General features: G+C 42.9%; 1 protein-coding gene across 2 annotated transcripts in view; it reads left to right on the forward strand.

The window, feature by feature from the left end:
• The window catches only part of TMEM98 (transmembrane protein 98), a 119,507-nt gene that overhangs the window by 45,011 nt on the left and 54,044 nt on the right, over positions 1 to 20,452 (forward strand). Inside the window, exons 1-3 of one of the 2 annotated variants that reach the window (XM_073683296.1) lie at positions 3,776 to 3,898; positions 15,826 to 16,004; positions 16,861 to 16,992. In XM_073683296.1, coding sequence (XP_073539397.1) covers positions 15,874 to 16,004; positions 16,861 to 16,992 — 263 coding nt within the window. In that variant the 5' untranslated portion in view covers positions 3,776 to 3,898; positions 15,826 to 15,873. Of the gene's footprint in view, positions 1 to 3,775; positions 3,899 to 15,825; positions 16,005 to 16,860; positions 16,993 to 20,452 lie in introns of those variants that run through there. The other variant, XM_073683297.1, reaches the window with a different exon arrangement.

Raw genomic sequence — 20,452 nt, forward strand, 5'->3', positions numbered from 1 at the left:
TCAAGCAGCGTTGCCACCCATGATCCAGTTGTTATATAGGCCGAGTCACGGGTGGCGCTGGCCAATCACAGCCATGCCAATACTTGAAGTGCCCACAGCTTAAAAGCTTGTTCAATGGTTGTACTGCAGCCTTTCAACAAGCTTTACTAAGCATCTGAACTCCGAACAGTAACATGGACTTCCGGGAGAAGTCAGTGTTCGGAGATCAGAACCGGACGTACAAACCCCGAACTTTACAGTTCAGGTTCGCTCATCCCTACCCTTGTTAAGTAGACATGATATCGCCCCATATCACTTCTCCCCTATGCCTCAAAATTACTGGAACAACACGTCCATCTTGAACTATCCTCCTATCTCTCCTCCTGCTCCCTCCTCCACCGCTTACAATCTGGCTTCCTACCACATCACTCCACTGAAACTGCCCTGACAAAAGTCACCAATGACCTACTAACCGCCAAAGGCTTTCACTATCACCTCTATGCTGATGACACACAGATCTACCTCTCTGGACCTGATATTCCCTCCCTACTAACCAGAATCCCACACTGTCTGTCCGCTATTTCATCCTTCCTCTCTGCTAGATTTCTAAACCTTCACATGGACAAAACAGAATTCATCATCTTTCCCCCATCTCACTCAACTCCCCCCCCACCCCTCCGCCCTTCCAACAGACCTATCCATTAGAGTAAATGGCTGCTCACTCTCCCTAGTCCCGCAAGCTCGCTGCCATGGGGTAACCCTGGACTCTGACCTCTCCTTCAAACCACATACAGGTGCTTCTCACTAAATTAGAATATCATCAAAAAGTTTATTTATTTCACTTCAATACAAAAAGTGAAACTCATATATTATATAGAGTCATTGCAAACAGAGTGATCTATTTCAAGTATTTATCTCTGTTAATGTTGATGATTATGGCTTACAGCCAATGAAAACATAAAAGTCATTATCTCAGTAAATTAGAATAATTAACAAAAAACACCTGCAAAGGCTTCCATTGCGTTTAAAAAGGTCCCTTAGCCTTTTTCAGTAGGCTCCACAATAACGGGGAAGACTGCTGACTTGACCGATGTCCAGAAGGCGGTAATTGACACACTCTACAAGGTGGGTAAGCCATAAAAGGTCAGTGCTAAAGAAGATGGCTGTTCACAAAGTGCTGTATCCAAGCATATTAATGGAAGGTTGAGTGGAAGTAGAAAGTGTGGTAGAAAAAGGTGCACAAGCAACCGGGATAATGCAGCCTTGAAAGGATTGTTAAGAAAAGGCCATTCAAAAATTTCACAAGGAGTGGACTGCTGCTGGAGTCATTGCTTAAAGAGCCAACACACACAGACGTATCCAGGACATGGGCTACAAGTGTTGCATTCCTTGTGTCAAGCCACTCATGACCAATAGACAATAACTCTATATAATATGAGTTTCACTTTTTGTATTGAAGAACTGAAATAAATTAACTTTTTGATGATATTCTAATTTTGTGAGAAGCACCTGTATCCAAGCTCTTTCTTCTTCCTGTCGACTCCAACTCAAAAATACCTCCCAGACCCATACATTCCTTAATCAAGAATCTGCAAAAACCCTAGTCCATGCACTCATCATCTCCCACCTTGACTACTGCAACCTCCTGCTTTGTGGCCTCCCTTCTAACACTCTTACACCCCTCCAATCTATCCTAAACTCTGCTACCCGACTAACCTACCTGTTCCCCCGCTATTCCCAGCCCTCTCCCCTCTGTCAACCCCTTCACTAGCTCTCCATTACCCAGAGACTCCAGTTCAAAACCCTAACTTTAGCATACAAAGCCATCCACAACCTGTCTCCTCCATACATCTGTGACCTAGTCTCCTGGTACTTACGTAAACCTTCAAAAGGAACCTGAAGAACTACCTCTTCCGACAAGCCTACAACCTGCAGTAAACCTCGTTCCACCATACTGCTGCACGGTCAGTTCTACCCTCACCTACTGTATCCTCACCCATCCCTTGTAGACTATGAGCCCTCGCCGGTAGGGTCCTCTCTCCTCTTGTACCAGTCGGTGACTTGTATTGTTTTAGATTATTGTACTTCTTTTTATTATGTATACCCCTTTTCACTTGTAAAGCACCATGGAATAAATGGCGCTATAATAATAAATAATAATTTCAAATTATTCTTTGTAATTCATGGTTTTCCAACTAACATCTGCACTAGTGACCATTTTCTTGTTTAGGGAGGTCATACAACTTTACAGGATTTTGTCAAACAATTCCTGCTTTGCTTTAATACCATGTACTTTATAAATATAGGGGTTTGGCTTCCCTTCTTTGACTATGCTTCTTTTCTATACAGATTTCCACGGGCAGGTGTGAAACGGTCAGGCCTAGGCTCTGCTCTGCCTCTATTTTGAAGCATGCTGGCACATAGCAAGGTGAAATACTAGCATTGGGAACCATGCTGATTGGGTACATCTTGCCATCATGGGATGGCTTTTACACTTTTTTGATCAAAATAGTGTCAACTAAGTACCTGTGACATGCAGAAGTAGTGCTGTTGCTTCAAAAGCATACAGTAACTGTTACAAATAACACAAGCAAAGGAGACAGGAAGTGTTGTGCTTCAGAAACATCCAGAAACTAGAGGGGTTAACACAGTCACAGGAGACAGGGAGTGTTTTAGCAGAGCCCCAGGGGGATTGTGGGGAACTTATGTTAGTCTGGCTGAAGAGAAAGGTAGTGTGTTATCTATATCTGACAGAAGGCAACTGAATAGGATTCAGATCACAAGAGAAACTAAACACAGGTCAGATAGGCTCCCTGAGCTAACAGTTCAGAGTATTATCGGGCAGGAAGATAAGGATTGGAAGGAATTGTGTCACAGGGATCATCTCCCTCATCAAACCCTCCCTCGTCCATCTCCATGCAGGATAAAGAATGCTGCGTACTATTGTGTCCTTGTGAAAGAAAAGCCTGTGGTTGTGTATGCATAGAAGTATGCTGCTAAGAGATCTAATCTATGCTGAATTATGCTACTGAAGAGACTGTAATACTGTGCCTTGTGAAGAAACTACTGTATTGTTACTGGAGCCAGGTTGCTCAATAAACTCAGACTGTACTGTAATGAAGATTGTTGCTGTAATATCCCTGAATTGCACTGGCCGTGCTTCAGATTAAATTCCACTGTAAAACTGCTGAAAAAGACTCTTGTCAGATGTGTCTGGTCAGCAATTGAATCTGTCCTGTGCCTGAGAGAAGCTGCAGCCTATGGTCGCCCTGAATAACGGTTCCCCCAGGATTCCAAAGAATTCATGAAACCCGTCTCGCCCTATCTGAACCTAGCGGCGTGCGTGTAACATACCTTATGTTATTTACATATAGTAATAAATAAACAGTACATCTATTTATACTAGCTTTTATTGGTATAGCGTTTATTGTCTAATTTGACAATTAAAATAAGTTTTTGCAACATTCACTCAAAGATCTTCAAAGTACTTGTCTTAAAATAAATGGAATTACCTTACAAAGTCTCAAAGACATTATATGTACCTTAAAATTGTGTGTGGGATACAATGATTTTTAACAGACTTCAAAAATATAAATACAAAAACCTAAATAAAAAGTAATCACATTTATTCAAGAGAAAAAAAAACCTGAAGAACAAATGTACAATCGCATACAGTGATTTTCCAGCCCTGTAAGTCATCATTTTCTAGAACAGTGAACCTGCCAGTTATATTGCACTGGTATGAGAGCGATTGATAACTGGAAGGAATTACGTGAATGGTAACTGGTCACTCCCCGAGTCTGTTAATGATTTAGAAAAAGACAAACGTAGGTAAGACATGTTTACCCATTTATGTATCAGTGTGAGGCCTACACGGAAGTCACAGTCTATACAACGCAGCCTCGATGTCTGAATCTAGGTAAGAAAATCCAAATTCAACATTAACACCCACTTAATTGGAGCAGTTGAGAAACGGAGCAAAAGGGAATTGTGATCTAGTAGTTGGGGGATCAGTGACAAGGACACATGATTTTCCTGGAGTCCTCATAATGATATCCACTGCTATCCTGTCAGGTTTATGGGTACATCATGATCTAATATTTGCCCACCAATGTTTTAAGGCATCATGGACATGGGAAACCTATGTACGCAAACACATATAGTCCCTGTAGCTTCTTGTGTCTGGTACCTCGGTATGGCACCATTACTGAGATATTCTCTTCTAGAACCAATGCTTCAAGCAATGGAAAATGTCCCATAGGCTCACAGTAAGTTCCTATAGGTTTTATGGTCACCACATTAGGGTTTTTGTAAAGTGGTCAAATGCCCTTAAAGGGGTTTTCCATTTTTGGCAATTCCTATTGTTAGGTTCCCTTGACAGTATGTAGCTCACAAAGGGTCTCTCTGTTGGGACTCCCAGTGACAAGTTATAATTTGTGGGCAAATATCACTTTTACATTTCTGTAGCGGAAACAATATTTGAGGTCCCCCTTAACGTGACTCAATCTGCTTTTATGAATATGGGGGAATATTTCAATGAGTCAAAGGTTGAAGACTTTGCATTACGACCAGGATGACCACGCTGTGGTTCAAAAGTCATATATGGCATTCAAGTAGACTCTGGCTATCTTACCTGTGTGTGTCCAGTATAACATACCAGTGAGGCACTCAATGTAGCTTCTGTAATATCCTTGAAGGAAGGGGGCTCAGGTCAACAGATTTAACATTTTTCTCTATGAAAAGTGTTGAAAAGAGATCATGTCAGAGTAAGGACACGGCCCCACTCTCAGTATTTTGTCAGTATTCGGTCTGTATTTTTCTCAGGAGTGGGTGATAAATGCAGAATTGGTGACTTGTTTCTATTATACCTTTTCTCTGATTGTTCCTCACCTGGTTTTGGCTGCCACTCCTGAGAAAAAATACTGATCAAATACTGATAGTGCGGCCATGGCCTTAGACTCTCCCAAGTATCCGAGGATCCTTCTGTGGGCCTGTCACTTTGGTCACTTGCTGTTATTCTAGATTTAAAAGTTAAAATAAATATATAATCAGAAAATGCCCTATTCTAAAACAGTTTTTTGCGTCATATGTATTTTTTAAAAATGTTGGTAATGTTTTCTTTTTTTATTTTGCTTTTCATATCACAATTTGTACTTTGCAGTTTTTATAATGACATCTGGGACTATTTTAGGCTCATACTACCTGTCCTTTCAGGAAAAGTTTACAGCAGTTTCCTTATCATCAGAGGCAGGGTTATAGTGACAGATTTCACCTCTATATACAGCTTATAACACAGGATCCAGCAATCACAATAGGTGATGTCATAACTTCCCCATGCACCCACTCCCTTCTCAATGAAATTTGCACATGCTCATTAGATGCTCTAATACAAAAGATAGGGTTTGAGTCAGTCTATTTCTGCTAATGTACAAGTGGATTTCTTGGAGTAACAGGAAGTTAAAATAGTCTAGTGGCCAATGTGAAAATTGCAAGATTTCTAATTTTATTTTTAATACCGATAGCGATATGGGAAAAAAAATTCCCCCCCCAAAAAACAAAAAAAAACGTTTAACCCCTTTAACCCTTTTACCCTCGAATGCTGTTTGCACGTTAATAACCAGGCCAGTTTTTACAATTCTGACCACTGTCACTTTATGAGGTAATTACTCTGGAACACTTCAACGAATCCCCCTGATTCTGAGACTGTTTTTTTGTGACATATTGTACTTCATGATAGTGGTAAAATTTATTCGATATGACTTGCATTTATTTGTGAAAAAATCTGAAATTTGGTGAAAACTTTGAAAATTTCACACAAAATAGTTAATAAATAACATTTCTACATGTCAGCACAATTTTGGAACCATTTTTTTTTTTGTTAGGAAGTTATAAGGGTTAAAAGTTAACCAGAGATTTTCTCATTTTTCCAACAAAATTTACAATTTTTTTTTAGGGTCCACTTCAATAGTAATAATCTTTTTATTTATATAGTGCCAACATATTCTGCAGCACTTTACAATTCAGACATTAATCTGCACTGTCCCCATTGTGGCTCACAATCTACATTCCCTAGATTGTCTTTGGAGTGTGGGAGGAAGCCCACACAAACATGGGAAGAACATTCAAACTCCTTGCTCCTTGGTGGGATTTGAACCCAGGACCCCAGTGCTGCAAGGCTGCAGTGCTAACCACTGAGCCACCGTGCTGCCCAATTTGAAGTCACTTTGAGGGGTCTATATGACAGAAAAATACAAAAAAAGAACACCATTCTAAAAACTGCACCCCTCAAGGTGCTCAAAACCACATTCAAGAAGATTATTAACCCTTCACGTGCTTCACAGTAATTAATCAAATGTGAAAGGAAAAAATGAACATTTAACTTTTTTTCACTAAAACTTTACTTTAGACCCAAAGTTTTTTATTTTTACAAAGGTAATAGGAGAAATTGGACCACAAAAGTTGTTGTGCAATTTCTCCTAAGTACGCTGATACCCCATATGTGGTGGAAAACCATTGTTTGGGCGCACGGCAGGGCTCGGAAGGGAAGGAGCACCGTTTGACTTTTTCAACGCAAAACTCGCTGGAATTGAGAGCGGACGCCATGTCGCATTTGGAGAGTCCCTGAAGTGCAGAAATAGTGCAAACCCCCCACAAGTGACCCCCATTTTGGAAACAAGACCTCTTAAGGAACTTATCTAGATGTGTGGAGAGCACTTTGAACCCCAAAGTGTTTCACAAAATTTTATAACGTAGAGCCGTGAAAATAAAAAAAAAAAAATTTCCACAAAAATGATCCCTTAGCTGTATTTTTTTAATTTTCACAAGGTTAACAGGAGAAAGTAGACCCAAAATCTGTTGTGCAATTTCTCTTAAGCTCTGATAGCCCATATGTGGAAGAAAACTACTGTTTGGGCGCATGTCAGGGCTCGGAAGGGAAGGAGTGACGTTTTGGAATGCAGACTTTGATGGAATGGTCTGTGGGCGTCATGTCGCGAGAGCAGAGCCCCTGATGTGCCTAAATAGTGGAAATGCCCAAAAAGTGCCCCCTTTTTGGAACTGATCTACTGTTTCTTGGTATGTGAATGTTATAATGTACTGTCATATGTCAGTTGTATAGCATTCGTCAGGTTGTCATACGTCAGTTGTGCAGTGTTCGTCAGGTTGTCATACATTAGTTGTGTAATGTTCGTCAGGTTGTCATACGTCAGTTGCGCATTTCAGAAATGAATTTAGTAGTCCATGGATGTGTGGTACACTCTGAAGCATTCTTTCATACACAGGCCATGTTTGTCGAGGCAGGTGTCACATTGATAAATAGTGTCCTTGCGTATTCCCCTTCTGTAACACACTAGGCACCACTTTTGTGACTTACCTTTTTTCCGCTTTGAGGGACCTCCCCCAAGAAATGTTGGCCTGGTACAATATGAGCACTTTCAGTTCCGGAAGTACTGGGGCCCGCTCTTTCACCACTGCCAAATATCAGGGCCTTGATCACTACCTCCTGGAACTAAAGGTACGACATAGAGGTCGTAGAGGTCTGGCCTGCACATCGTGATAGCAGGAAAGCGTTGTGCATTGCCATCTGTACGATGTGCACAGCCAGCTTCTTGTACCACATCTTGGCCTTTCTCAAATCACTGTACGGCTGGAGGACTTGATCAGAGAGATCAACTCCCCCCATGTACTTGTTGTACCCCACTACACAGTCTGGTTTGACAACATGTGTAGAGGTACCTCGTATAGTGCTGGGGGTGCTACCATCACCATGTATGGTGGTCAAGAAAAGGATATCCCTCTTGTCCTTGACCACCAGCAGGTGGTCGCTACATTGGGTTCTGCTCTCACCCCTTCTGAGCTGCTGCCCAATTAGCGTCTTCGGGAAGCCTCTCTGATTTTTGCGGACAGTAACGCCGGCTGCAGAGAGGAACTTGAAGAATGGGATGCTGGTATAGAAGTTATCCACGTAGAGGTGATAACCTTGAATCAGCAGTGGATGCACCAAATCCCGCACAATTTTTCTCCTCACTCCCAGGACAGGGGGGCATTCAGGGGCTTCAATCCGGGAGTCCTTTCCTTCGTAAACCCTAAACTTGTGGGTGTACCCTGAGGTACTCTCATGCAGTTTGTACAACTTAATACCATACCTGGCCCTCTTACTAGGCAGGTACTGTCGGAATTTAAGCCTCCCCTTAAAATGGATTAGGGACTCATCCACACAGATGTTCCTTTGGAGCATGTACTCTTCAGCAAACTTGTTGTTGAAGTGTTCGATGACCGGCCGAACTTTGAAAAGATGATCAAAGTTGGGGTCATCTCGGTGAGGACACCATGCATTATCATTATAATGCAAGAATTTGTGGATGTCCTCAAAACGTCTCCGGGTCATGACCATTCGGAACACTGGAGTGTTATACAAAACGTCAACACTCCAATATTGCCGAACTTCTGGCTTCTTCAGTATCCCCATGTGAAGGACCAGGCCCCAAAACTTCATCATTTCTACTGTGTCTACAGGAGTTTAGTTAGAAAATGATGAGCGCTTTTGTGCCAAAAATTGCTGAGCGTACAAATTAGTTTGGCCCACCATGAATTTTACAAAATCCTCAGAGAAAAAGCCTTTGAAAAAGTCTGTTTCTGTGAGGCTGGTGATGTCAAATTTGATTCCTGATTGCATCACAAAATCAGGAATCAGTGGCTCATAATTTTCAGGGGGCGAGGTCCATACGGGGTCAGTAATGGGGGGATGCTGGTTCAGCTTTCGTCCTGGGGCGTCTTCGTGGCGTTTCAGCATCACCTGAGGAGGAAGTGAACGAGGATGAGGAGTCAGAGTCTGAAAAATAAAGAAAGATGGGATCCTCTCCCTCACTGTCAGTGTCTTAGGCAAGGAAAGCATGTGCCTCCTCTACTAAATAGTGGGTTTGGGACAAGCAGGACATTTTTTATGTATGTGGTGTTTGTGTCAGTACTTTATTCAGTGGTGTGTGTGTGTGTGTGAGAGTGCTTGGTGTAAATTTTTTTTTTTTCTGAAAGAAAAAGATAAAAGAAAAAAGCAACAACCGGAGGTGGTACAAACAGCGAGTATGTGTGCGGATCAGTGATTTGCGCCACTGATCAATGCTCGGCAGCTGCTGGATGTGTGCACGGAGGTGGTGCAAAGGGGGGGGGGATAGACAGGGACAAAAAAACCTCCTGGAAAACAGTGAGCATGGACGTAGATTTGCATCACGGATCAGCGCTCGGGCCGCTGCAGGACACATGGAAAAAAAAATTGCCAAAGACTGAGCGATCAAGTACTGATCAGCAAGGGAGGAAGGTAAAAAGAGGGGTGGAGAATGGTGGGGAGGGGGATTGGGGTGGATGAGGAGAAATCAGGCAGGGATCTTCTTACAGTTGTCTTCTTCTGTCTTCTTTCTTCACCAACAGCAGGAGCAAGGATTGTGGTGTTACAGGCTTGTGTGGCACCACAAGGTCCAGCACAGTGACAATCGGACAGTATGACCACCCTGTGCAAATCCTCAGCTACTATGAGGAAGTGCAGGGTGGTCATCGCCAGGTTACAGCACGTCTGTGAGCTGTGATTGGTACAATCAATATCCTTGTCGATCGCACCAATCAGAGCGGGCTCAGGTGAGGCCTGGCGTTGCCAGGCACCAGCCTATGATCGGTGCTCTTATAACACCGATCTTAGGCTGGACATCAGTGTTTCAGGCAATCTGATTGCCTGAAACACTGAGAAATGCTGTGATTGGCTGTCCAGTATTGAACAGCCAATCACAGCGCTCATACTTGCGGGAGTGCGGCGACACCCGCCACGACGAAGACGCCACCTACCCTGAGGTAATATGGCACCGGAACTTTAATGCGATCACCGCGACCCCGGTTGTTGTACTGCATTAACCCCTTTCTGACCCAAGGCGTACTAATTCGTATCTGCGCCCTGGACCTTATGGGCCAGATAAGTATTAGTACGCCCTAGCTTTAATGCGGCACCACGACTTCGGTCGCAATGATCGCATTAAATTTCCGGTGCCATCTTACCTCAATTCTGAACAGCCAATCACAGCATTTCTCACTGTTTTAGGCAATCAGATTGCCTGAAACAGTGATGTGCAGCCTAGGATCGGTGCTCCTAAAAGCACCGATTCTAGGCTGTTGCCTGGTAATCCCAGCTCTGGCTCCAACTCGCTCTGGTTGGTGGGATCGCCGATTACATTGATTGCACCAATCAGAGCGCTGACCGCGCGGTGACAGGGTGGTCACGGGGCGGTGACCTGCCTGTCACTGCCCTATGACCCCAGTGATGTGTGCCCAGGCCTCAGCCAGCACTGATTGGAGCGATCGATGATGACACAGATCGCACCAAACAGAGTGCCTGACCGGGTGGTGACCGGCCTGTGACCTGCCTGTCACCACCTTGTCACCCCCCTGTGACTTCCCTGCAGCTCCTCACACTTGGTGAGGACTTCTAAAGAGCAGTCACACTTCTGATCTCTCTGTGCTGGGCCTTGTGGTGCCACAGAATCCTCTGTGACACCATAAGACCTTCTCTTACCTGCTCCGGTCGCTGCTCCTGCTCGATCTGCTGCTCAGGTCTCCTGCTCCGGTCTCCTTCTGCTGCTCGGCTCCAGCTGCTGATCCTGCTCCAGAGCCTGACCCTGCTGGTGATCCTGCACCAGAGCCTGAACCTGCTGCTGAAAGAAGAACAGAGAAGACTTTGGTAAATCCATCTCTGATCTCCCCTCATCCCACCCCAATCCCCCTTCCCCCAGTGACTACGTCACTGATCAACATCCATGTTCGCTGATTTCCAGGACTTTTTTTGTCCCTGTCCATTTTCTCTCCCCCCCCCCACACACTTTGCACCACCTCTGTGTGTGCATCCAGCAGCCGTCGAGTTTTGATCGGCGAGACAAATCACTGATCAGCACTCGCGCTCACTACTTTACACATTTTTTTCAACTAACCTTTTTTCTTTTGTAGAGGGCTGCTGTGCTGTCTGATTGTGCACCGTGCTGGGCCTTGCAGTGCCACAGAAGCCTGTGACACCACAATCGCCAATCCTGCCGCTGCTACAGAAGACATCTGACAGAAGACAACTGTAAATAGGATTTTTTGATCCCTCCTCATCCACCCCAATCCCCCCTCTAACCTCCCCCCCCCCTTCCTGTTCCCCTTTCTGCCACCAAGTGCTGATCATTACTTAATCAGTACTTGATTGCTCAACTTTTGTCCGTTTTTTTTTTTGGCTACCTGCAGCGGCTGAGCGCTGATCAATGACCACAGATCACTGATCCACACTCTTGCTCACTGTTTTACACTACCCTCCACACCACCACCTTTGCATGCACCACATCCGTGCACACATCCAGCAGCCGTCGAACGTTGATCTGTGACATAGTTTGCACCACCTACAGTTGTTGTTTTTTTTATCAGAAAAAAAAAAAGTTTACATCAAGCACACTGACACCCACACACCCACCCACACACACTCTAAATAAAGTACTGATACACACGCACCACATACATAAGAAAAAAAATGTCTCACTCAACCCAAACTCGCTATTCAGAGGAGGAGGCATATGCTTCCCTTGCCTAACCCACTGACAGCGAGGGAGAGGATCCCACATTTCTTTATTTTTCCGACTCCTCGTCATCCTCCTCCTCTTCCTCCTCAGGTGCTGCTGGACCGCCACGCAGTCGCCCCAGGAGAGAAGATGAACCAGCGCCCCCCACTACTGACCCCGTATGGACCTCACCACCCAAAAATTATGAGCCACTGATTCCTGATTTCGTGGCGGAATCACGAATCAAGTTTGACACCATCGGCCTCACAGAAATAAACTTTTTCAAAGTCTTTTTCTCTGAGGATTTTGTAAACCACATGGTGCGCCAAACTAATTTGTATGCTCAGCAAGTTTTGGAACAAAACCCCTCTTCCATCATTTTCTAACTGGTCTCCTGTAGATGCAGTAGAAATGTTGAAGTTTTGGGGCCTGGTCCTTCATATGGGGATCCTGAAGAAACCAGAAATTCGGCAATACTGGAGTGTTGACGTTTTGTATAACACTCCAGTGTTCTGAATGGTCATGACCCGGAAACGTTTTGAGGCCATCCACAAGTTCTTGCATTACAATGATAATGCAAGGTGTCCTGCACGCGATGACCCGAACTTTGATCGTCTTTTCAAAGTTCGGCCAGTCATTGAGCACTTCAACAACAAGTTTGTTGAAGTGTACATGCCCAAGTGGGACATCTGCGTGGATGAGTCCTTAATCGCTTTTAAGGGGCGGCTTGGATTCCGGCAGTACCTGCCCAGTAAAAGGGCCAGGTATGGAATCAAACTGTATAAAATGTGTGAGGGTACCTCAGTACTCAGTACCTTGTACCACTCACAAGTTTAGAGTTTACGAAGGGAAGGACTCCCGGATTGAACCCCCTGAATACCCCCCTGTTCTGGTAGTGAGTGGGAAAATTGTGTGGGATTTGGTGCACCCACTGTTGGATAAAGATTATCACCTGTACGTGGAAAACTTTTATACCAGTGTCCCTCTCTTCAAGTTCCCCTCTGCGCGAGGTACCGTAGCATGCGTTACTTTCCGCAAAAATCAGAGAGGCCTCCCAAAGATGCTAATTGGGCAGCTGCTCAGAAGGGGTGAGAGCAGAGCCCAATGTAGCGACCACCTTCTGGTGGTCAAGTACAAGAGGGATGTCCTTTTCTTGACTACCATACATGGTGATGGCAGCACCCTCAGCACTGTACGAGATACCACTATACAGGTCGTCAAACCAGACTGTGTAGTGGGGTACAACAAGTACATGGGGGAGTTGATCTCTCTGATCAAGTCCTCCAGCCGTACAGTGCTTTGAGAAAAGCCAAGGTGTTTTACCAGAAGCTGGCCGTGTACATTGTACAGATGGCAATGCACAATGCTTTCCTTCTATCACGATGTGCAGGTCAAACTTCTACGTCGTTCCTTCAGTTCCAGGAGGTAGTGATCAAGGCCTTGATATTTGGCAGTGGTGACGGAGCAGGCCCCAGTACTTCTGGAACTGAAGGACCTCGAATTGTACCAGGCCAGCATTTCCCGGGGCAGATCCCTCACTGCGGAAAAAAAGGTAAGTCAAAAAAGAAGTGCCGAGTGTGTTATAAAAGGGGAATACGCAAGGACACCATTTATCAAAGTGACACCTGCCCCGACAAATCTGGGCTGTGCATGGAAGAATGCTTCAGAAGGTACCATACTTCCATGGACTACTAAATTAATTTCTGACGTATGACAACCTGACGAACACTACACAACTGTCGTAGTGTTCGTCAGGTTGTCCTACGTCAGTTATGTAGTGTTCATCAGGATGTCCTACACAACTGACGTATGACACTACATTATACAATTCAAAAATTAGGTATCTGTTCCAAAAAGGGGGCACTTACTGGGCATTTCCACTGTTTACGTGACATGACGCCCACAGACAATTCCATCAAAGTTTGCATTCCAAAGCGTCATTCCTTCCCTTCCGAGCCCTGACATGCGCCCAAACAGTAGTTTTCTCCAACATATGGGGTATCAGCGTACTCAGGAGAAATTGCACAACAGATTTTGAGGTCCACTTTCTCCTGTTACTCCTATGAAAATATATTTTTTTAACATTTCTATGGAAAAAAATGTTTTTTTTTCCATTTTCACAAGTCAACGTTATAATTTTCTGTGAAGCATCTGGGGGTTCAAGGTGCTCACCACACATCTAGATAAATTCAATGGGGGTTTAGTTTCCAAAAAGGGGGTACTTTTTGGGCATTTCCACTGTTTAGGCACATCAGGGGCTCTGAAAACGTGACATGACGCCCGCAGTCCATTCCATCAAAGTCTGCATTCCAAAGCGTCACTCCTTCCCTTCCGAGCCCAGCCATGCGCCCAAACAATGGCTTTTCCCCACATATGGGGTATCAGCGTACTCAGGAGAAATTGCACAACAACTTTTGTGGTCCAATTTCTCCTGGTACCCTTGTGAAAATAAAAAAATTGCAGCTAAAAGATTGTTTTTGTGGAAAAAGAATGATTTTTTTTTTCACGGCTCTACGTCATAAAGTTTTGCAAAACATTTGGGGGTTCAAAGTGCTCACCACACATCTAAATAGGTTCCTTAAGGGGTCAAGTTTCCAAAATGGGGTCACTTGTGCCTAAACAATGGAAACTCCCACATCAGGGGCTCCCCAAACGCGACATGGGGTCTGCTGTCAATTCCAGCGAGTTTTGCATTGAAAACATCAAATGGCGCTACTTCCCTTCTGAGCCCTACCGTGCGCCCAAACAATGGCTTTCCCCCATATATGGGGTATCGGCGTACTCAGGAGAAATTGCACAACAACTTTTGGGGTCCAATTTCTCCTGTTACCCTCGTGAAAAATAAAAAAAATTGGGGGCTAAAGTAAAATTCTAGTGAAAAAAAGTTAAATGCTAATTTTTTCCTTTCACGTTCAATTAATTGCTGTGAAGCACGTGAAGAGTTAATAAACTTCTTGAATGTGGTTTTGAACACCTCGAGGGGTTCCGTTTTTAGAATGGTGTCACTTTTGGGTATTTTCTGTCATAAAAACCCCTCAAAGTGACCTCAAATGTGATGTGGACCCTATAAAAAATGGTTTTGTAAACTTTGTTGTACAAATGAGAAATCGCTGGTCAAATTTTAATCCTTATAACTCCCTAACAAAAAAAAATTTTGGTTCCAAAATTGTGCTGATGTAAAGTAGACATGTGGGAAATGTTATTTATTAACTATTTTGTGTGACAGATCTCTCTGATTTAAGTACATGAAAATTCAAAGTTTGAAAACTGCAAAATTTTCTAAATTTTTGTTTTTTTCACAAATAAATGCAAGTGATTATTGAAGAAATTTTACCACTATCTTGAAGTACAATATGTCACAAATAAACAGTCTCAGAATCAGGGGGATCGGTTGAAGCGTTCCAGAGTTATTACCTCATAAAGTGACAGTGGTCAGAATTGTAAAAATTGGCCTGGTCATTAACGTGCAAACCACCCTTGGGGATAAAGGGGTTAAAGAGGAGACATAATAATACGTACCTGGACTTATTACGTACAATGCCAAAAGGGGGTTAAAGGAAAGCTTTTACCAGTTTTTTTCCCATATAAAATAGGGCAGGCACCTGTAAGCCCTAATATGCAGCATTTTAGTTCCCAATGCGATCTGCATAACACAAAAAATAACTATTATTATACTCAACTACGGCGCGGTCTGGTCCGATCGGCGTCACTGGTCTTGGTCTGGAGCATTCTCTCTTCTTGCAATCGCTGTCTTCCTTCTTGCTTCATGTGGATGTCGTGTCCTTTGTCATCCACACTGTGTCCTCCTTCATGCTCCTGCGCAAGCGCACTTCTTTATGCCCTGCCGAGGACAGAGTAAGGTACTGTAATGCGCATGAGTGGGGTAAGGGCAAAGAGCACTGGCGCATGCGCACTACAATACTATGCTCTGCCCTTGGCAGGAGCGCAACGGAGAGAATGAAAACTTTGATTGGAGTGCTTCATTAAGTAGGTTATTTTCTCACAACGCATTTCCCTTAATCACCAAATAGCTTATGTGTGTACAATGAAAATAACAAAAACTGCAATGCAATTAAAAGTGGAATTTCACATATCTGTATAGATGGAGGGTGGTAGAATACCTCAGAATCATCTCCTCTAATGGACACAAAGAACCCAAGTCTTACCTTGGACTCTGCATGATATTTTTTTTTATTAGGGTTCTATTACTATCCAACTTCCTTGTCCCTTCGATATTAGCTCACTGGTTAGTTCAGTAACATAACCTTTTCTCACTTTACAGATGACTGAGCTTAATTTCACGTGACTGGCCTACTCAACCAGTAAAGCAATGGAGACTGTGGTAATTGTAGCTATTGGTGTCCTAGCTACCATCTTCTTGGCTTCCTTTGTGGCCTTGGTTGTGGTCTGCAGGCAACGTTACTGCCGAACGAAAAATCTTCTCACACACTACAACAACAAGTAAGTGCTGAAGTGTAGATGAAAGAGACAACCACTGCTTTTGGCCGCTGCAGTCTGTGGCCATACCTATCACATGTTTTGGTGTCTTGTCTGGGGGCAATCAAATGAATAGGTGATATTATCGGTCAAATACTGGCTGCATCTACTGGGTACTATCTACAATGAACCAAGAGGCTTTAGTTGTGTATAATTGGAAACTTCATAATAGAACAACTTAATAAACATATGCAATATATTATCAAAATATCTCTGAGCGAGATTGGGTTTGATCATTCGACTGTGGTGGGAGATGATTGCCATTGTTTACTATACAATATGACCTTTCAATGATTAATATCCACATAAGCTTGCAGAAAACTCAAGTCTGTTATTATGCATTGTGGTAACAATACATCTTACACTCTTGCATTTCTATATGATGGCCATTGGTGTCAACTAGGCTTGCCCTGGAGTGTCAAAGACAATCTACCATCAATCCATTCCTGACTAGCTAACAGGAATGGAGAGTTGACTGCACATACACAGCTCGCTCAATTCATTTTTTGGGAGCTCTGAAAATTGGCGGTCGCTTCACTCATGATAACTTGCAAAAGGGCGCCTCTCTCCGGATAGGTGCATGTTCTAGGGTAGGGACTTATGGGCATATCTTATCGATGTGCCTTAAAATCTCCTTCAAAAATTATTTCCTATTGCCTCTTTATTCAGCCGATTTTAGGGAGGGAGGTTGGGGGAGAGTCCAAACCTCCACCGATAAGATATCAGAAGTCTAATCTGAAGATAGGCCATCAATATTACAGTTCATAAAATATTTTAAAATCAAAACATATTCATATATGTGTCTTTGTGTTCCTAAAAGGCCAACTGTGGATTTAATTGGAGCAATGGAAACTCAATCTGAGCCCTCAGACCTAGAACTGGACGATGTTGTGATCACAAACCCACAAATCGAGGCAATTTTGGAAGATGAAGATTGGATTGAAGATGCATCGTATGTTATCAATCAATACAACTTTAATTATAGCATCTCATTTAAACTAGTGTGTAGTTACCTATTTCAGAAACCACCCCGATTTGGAGACTTATTTTCAATTTCACTAGGTCATCACAAAGTATTTTCACTGTACTTTACATAAAGGCATTTATGACCTTCATAACTGAACAAACCAAAGGATGTATCTAAAACTCGTGCTCCCCTTTTTACGATAATCATTTGTCAGTGGCATCTAGGATAGATAACTCCATGTTCTTCCCATATAACCAAGTCATGGATACAGTTGTGCTCAAAAGTTTACATACCCCGGCAGAATTTTTCCTTTCTTGGCCTTGTCTCAGAGAATATGAATGATAACAAAAAAACTTTTTGTCCACTCATGGTTATTGGTTGGGTGAAGCCATTTATTGTCAAACTACTGTGTTTTCCCTTTTTAAATCTTAATGACAACCAAAAACATCCAAATGACCCTATTCAAAAGTTCACATACCCCAGTTCTTAATACCTTGTATCGCCCCCTCTAACATCAATGACCGCTTGAAGTCTTTTGTGGTAGTTGTGGATGAGGTTCTTTATTTTCTCACATGATAAAGCTGCCCAATCTTCTTGGCAAAAATCTTCCAGTTCCTGTAAATTCCTGGGCTGACTAGCATGAACTGCATGCTTGAGATCTCCCCAGAGTGGCTCAATGATATTGAGGTCAGGAGACTGAGATGGCCACTCCAGAACCTTCACCTTGTTCTGCTGTAGCCAATGACAGGTCGACTTGGCCTTGTGTTTTGGATCGTTGTCAAGTTGGAACATCCAAGCACATCCCATGCGCCACTACGGGGCTAATGAGTGCAAATTTGCCTCCAGTATTTGCTGATAACGTGCTGCATTCATCTTTCCTTCAACTTTTACCAAGTTTCCTGTGCCTATCTGAAGAAGAATAACCTCATGACCCAATATCAACATGGGTTTACGAGGGACCGTTCCTGTCAAACTAATCTGATCAGTTTTTATGAGGAGGCAAGTTCTGGACTGGACCAAGGAAATGCAGTGGATGTTGTGTATATGGACTGTTCAAAAGCTTTTGATACGGTTCCACACAAAAGGTTGATACATAAAATGAGAACAATGGGGATAGGGGAAAATATATGTATGTGGGTTAAGAATTGGCTCAGTGATAGGAAACAAAGGGTGGTTATTAATGGAAAACACTCAGACTGGGTCTCAGTTAACAGTGGGGTACCACAGGGGTCAGTATTGGGCCCCCTTCTTTTTAATATATTTATTAATGACCTTGTAGGGGGCATACAGAGTAATATTTCAATATTTGCAAATGACACTAAACTCTGCAGGGTAATCAATACAATTTTATATTACAGGAGGATCTATGTAAACTAGAAGCTTGGGCTGATAAATAGCAAATGAGCTTTAATGGGGATAAATGTAAGGTAATGCACTTGGGCAGAGGAAATAAAATGTATAATTATATGCTTAATTGTAAAACACTGGGCAAAACTGTAACTGAAAAAGACCTGGGTGTATTGGTGGACGACAAGCTCACGTTTAGTGGCCAGTGTCAGGCAGCTGCTGCAAAGGCAAATAAAATAATGGGATGCATTAAAAGAGGCATAGATGCTCATGAGGAGAACATAATTTTACCTCTATACAAGTCATTAGTGTGACCACACTTAGAATACTGTGTACAGTTCTGGTCTCCGGGAGTATAAGAAAAACATAGCTGAACTAGAGCGGGTGCAGAGAAGAGCGACCAAGGTTATTAGAGGACTGGGGGGTCTGCAATACCAAGACAGGTTATTACACTTGGGGTTATTTACTGTGGAAAAAAGAAGGCTTAGGGGTGATCTTATTACTATGTACAAGTATATGAGGGGACAGTACAAAGACCTTTCTACTGATCTTTTTACTCTGAGGCCTGAGACTGGGACAAGGGGGCATCTCCTACGTCTGGAGGAAAGAAGGTTTAAACATAATCACAGACGGGGATTCTTTACTGTAAGAGCAATGAGACTATGGAACTCTCTGCCGCATGATGTTGTAATGAGTGATTCACTGTTAAAATTTAAGAAGGGCATGGATGCCTTTCTTGAAAAGTATAATATTACAGGTTATAAATACTAGATTCCTTGATAGGGCGTTGATCCAGGGAACTAGTCTGATTGTCGTATGGAGTCGGGAAGGAATTTTTTTCCCCAATGTGGAGCTTAGTGTTTGCCACATGGGTTTTTTTTGCCTTCCTCTGGATCAACAAGTTAGGCTATGGGTTGGACTAGATAGACTTAGTCTTCCTTCAACCTTAAAAACTATGTTACAATGTTTGTAGCTCACACATCCCCAAAACATCAGTGATCCACCTCCGTGCTTACTGTAGGAATGGTGTTCCTTTCATCATAGGCCTTGTTGACCTCTCTCCAAATGTAACATTTATGGTTGTGGCCAAAAAGTTCAGTTTTGGTCTGATCACTCCAAATGACCTTGTTCCAGAAGTTTTGAGGCTTGTCTCTGTGCTGTTTGGCATATTGTAGGCGAGATACTTTGTGGCATTTGCGCAGTAATGGCTTTCTTCTGGCGACTCGACCATGCAGCCCATTTTTCTTCAAGTACCTCCTTATTGTGCATCTTGAAACAGAACAGCCATACCTATAGTTTTCAGAGAGTCCTGAATTTCAGCTGATGTTATTTGTGGGTTTTTCTTTGCATCCCGAACAATTTTCCTGGCAGTTGTGGCCAAAATTTTTGTTGGTCTACCTGTCCGTGGTTTGGTTTTTACAGAGCCCCTGATTTTCCATTTGTTAATCACAGTTTGAACGCAGCTGACTGGCATTATCAATTCCTTGGATATTTTTCTGTATCCCTTTCCTGTGTTATACAGTTCAAGTACCTTTTCCTGTTGATCCGTTGACAATTCTTTTGCTTTCCCCATGACTCACAATCCAGAAATATCAGTGGCTGGATGAAAGATGCAAGAGTCTGTCTGAATCCCAGGAACTCATTCAGCTTTTATGCACACACACTGATTACAAGCAAACAGGTCACAGGTGAGGATGTTACCTTTAGTAACCATTCAAACCCATTTGTGTCAAATTCTGTGCATGTTATCAGGCCAAAATAACCTGGGTATGTGAACATTTGATCAGGATCATTTGGATGTTTTTGGTTGTCATTAAGATTTAAAAAGAGAAAACACAGTAGTTTGACAATAAATGTCTTCACCCAACCAATAACCATGAGTGGAGAAATTTTTTTGTTATCATTCATATTCTCTGAAACAAGGCCAAGAAAGGAAAAATTCTGGTATGTAAACTTTTGAGCACAACTGTATCCATGACTTGGTTATATGGGAAGAACATGGAGTTATCTATTCTAGATGCCACTGACAAATGATTATCGTAAAAAGGGGAGCACGAATTTTAGATACATCCTTTGGTTTGTAAACTTTTGAGCACAA

Source organism: Phyllobates terribilis, unplaced genomic scaffold (genome assembly GCF_046119375.1).
Source record: "Phyllobates terribilis strain yellow unplaced genomic scaffold, ASM4611937v1 Scaffold_5__5_contigs__length_657084704, whole genome shotgun sequence".
NCBI classification, from domain to species: Eukaryota; Metazoa; Chordata; class Amphibia; order Anura; family Dendrobatidae; genus Phyllobates; species Phyllobates terribilis.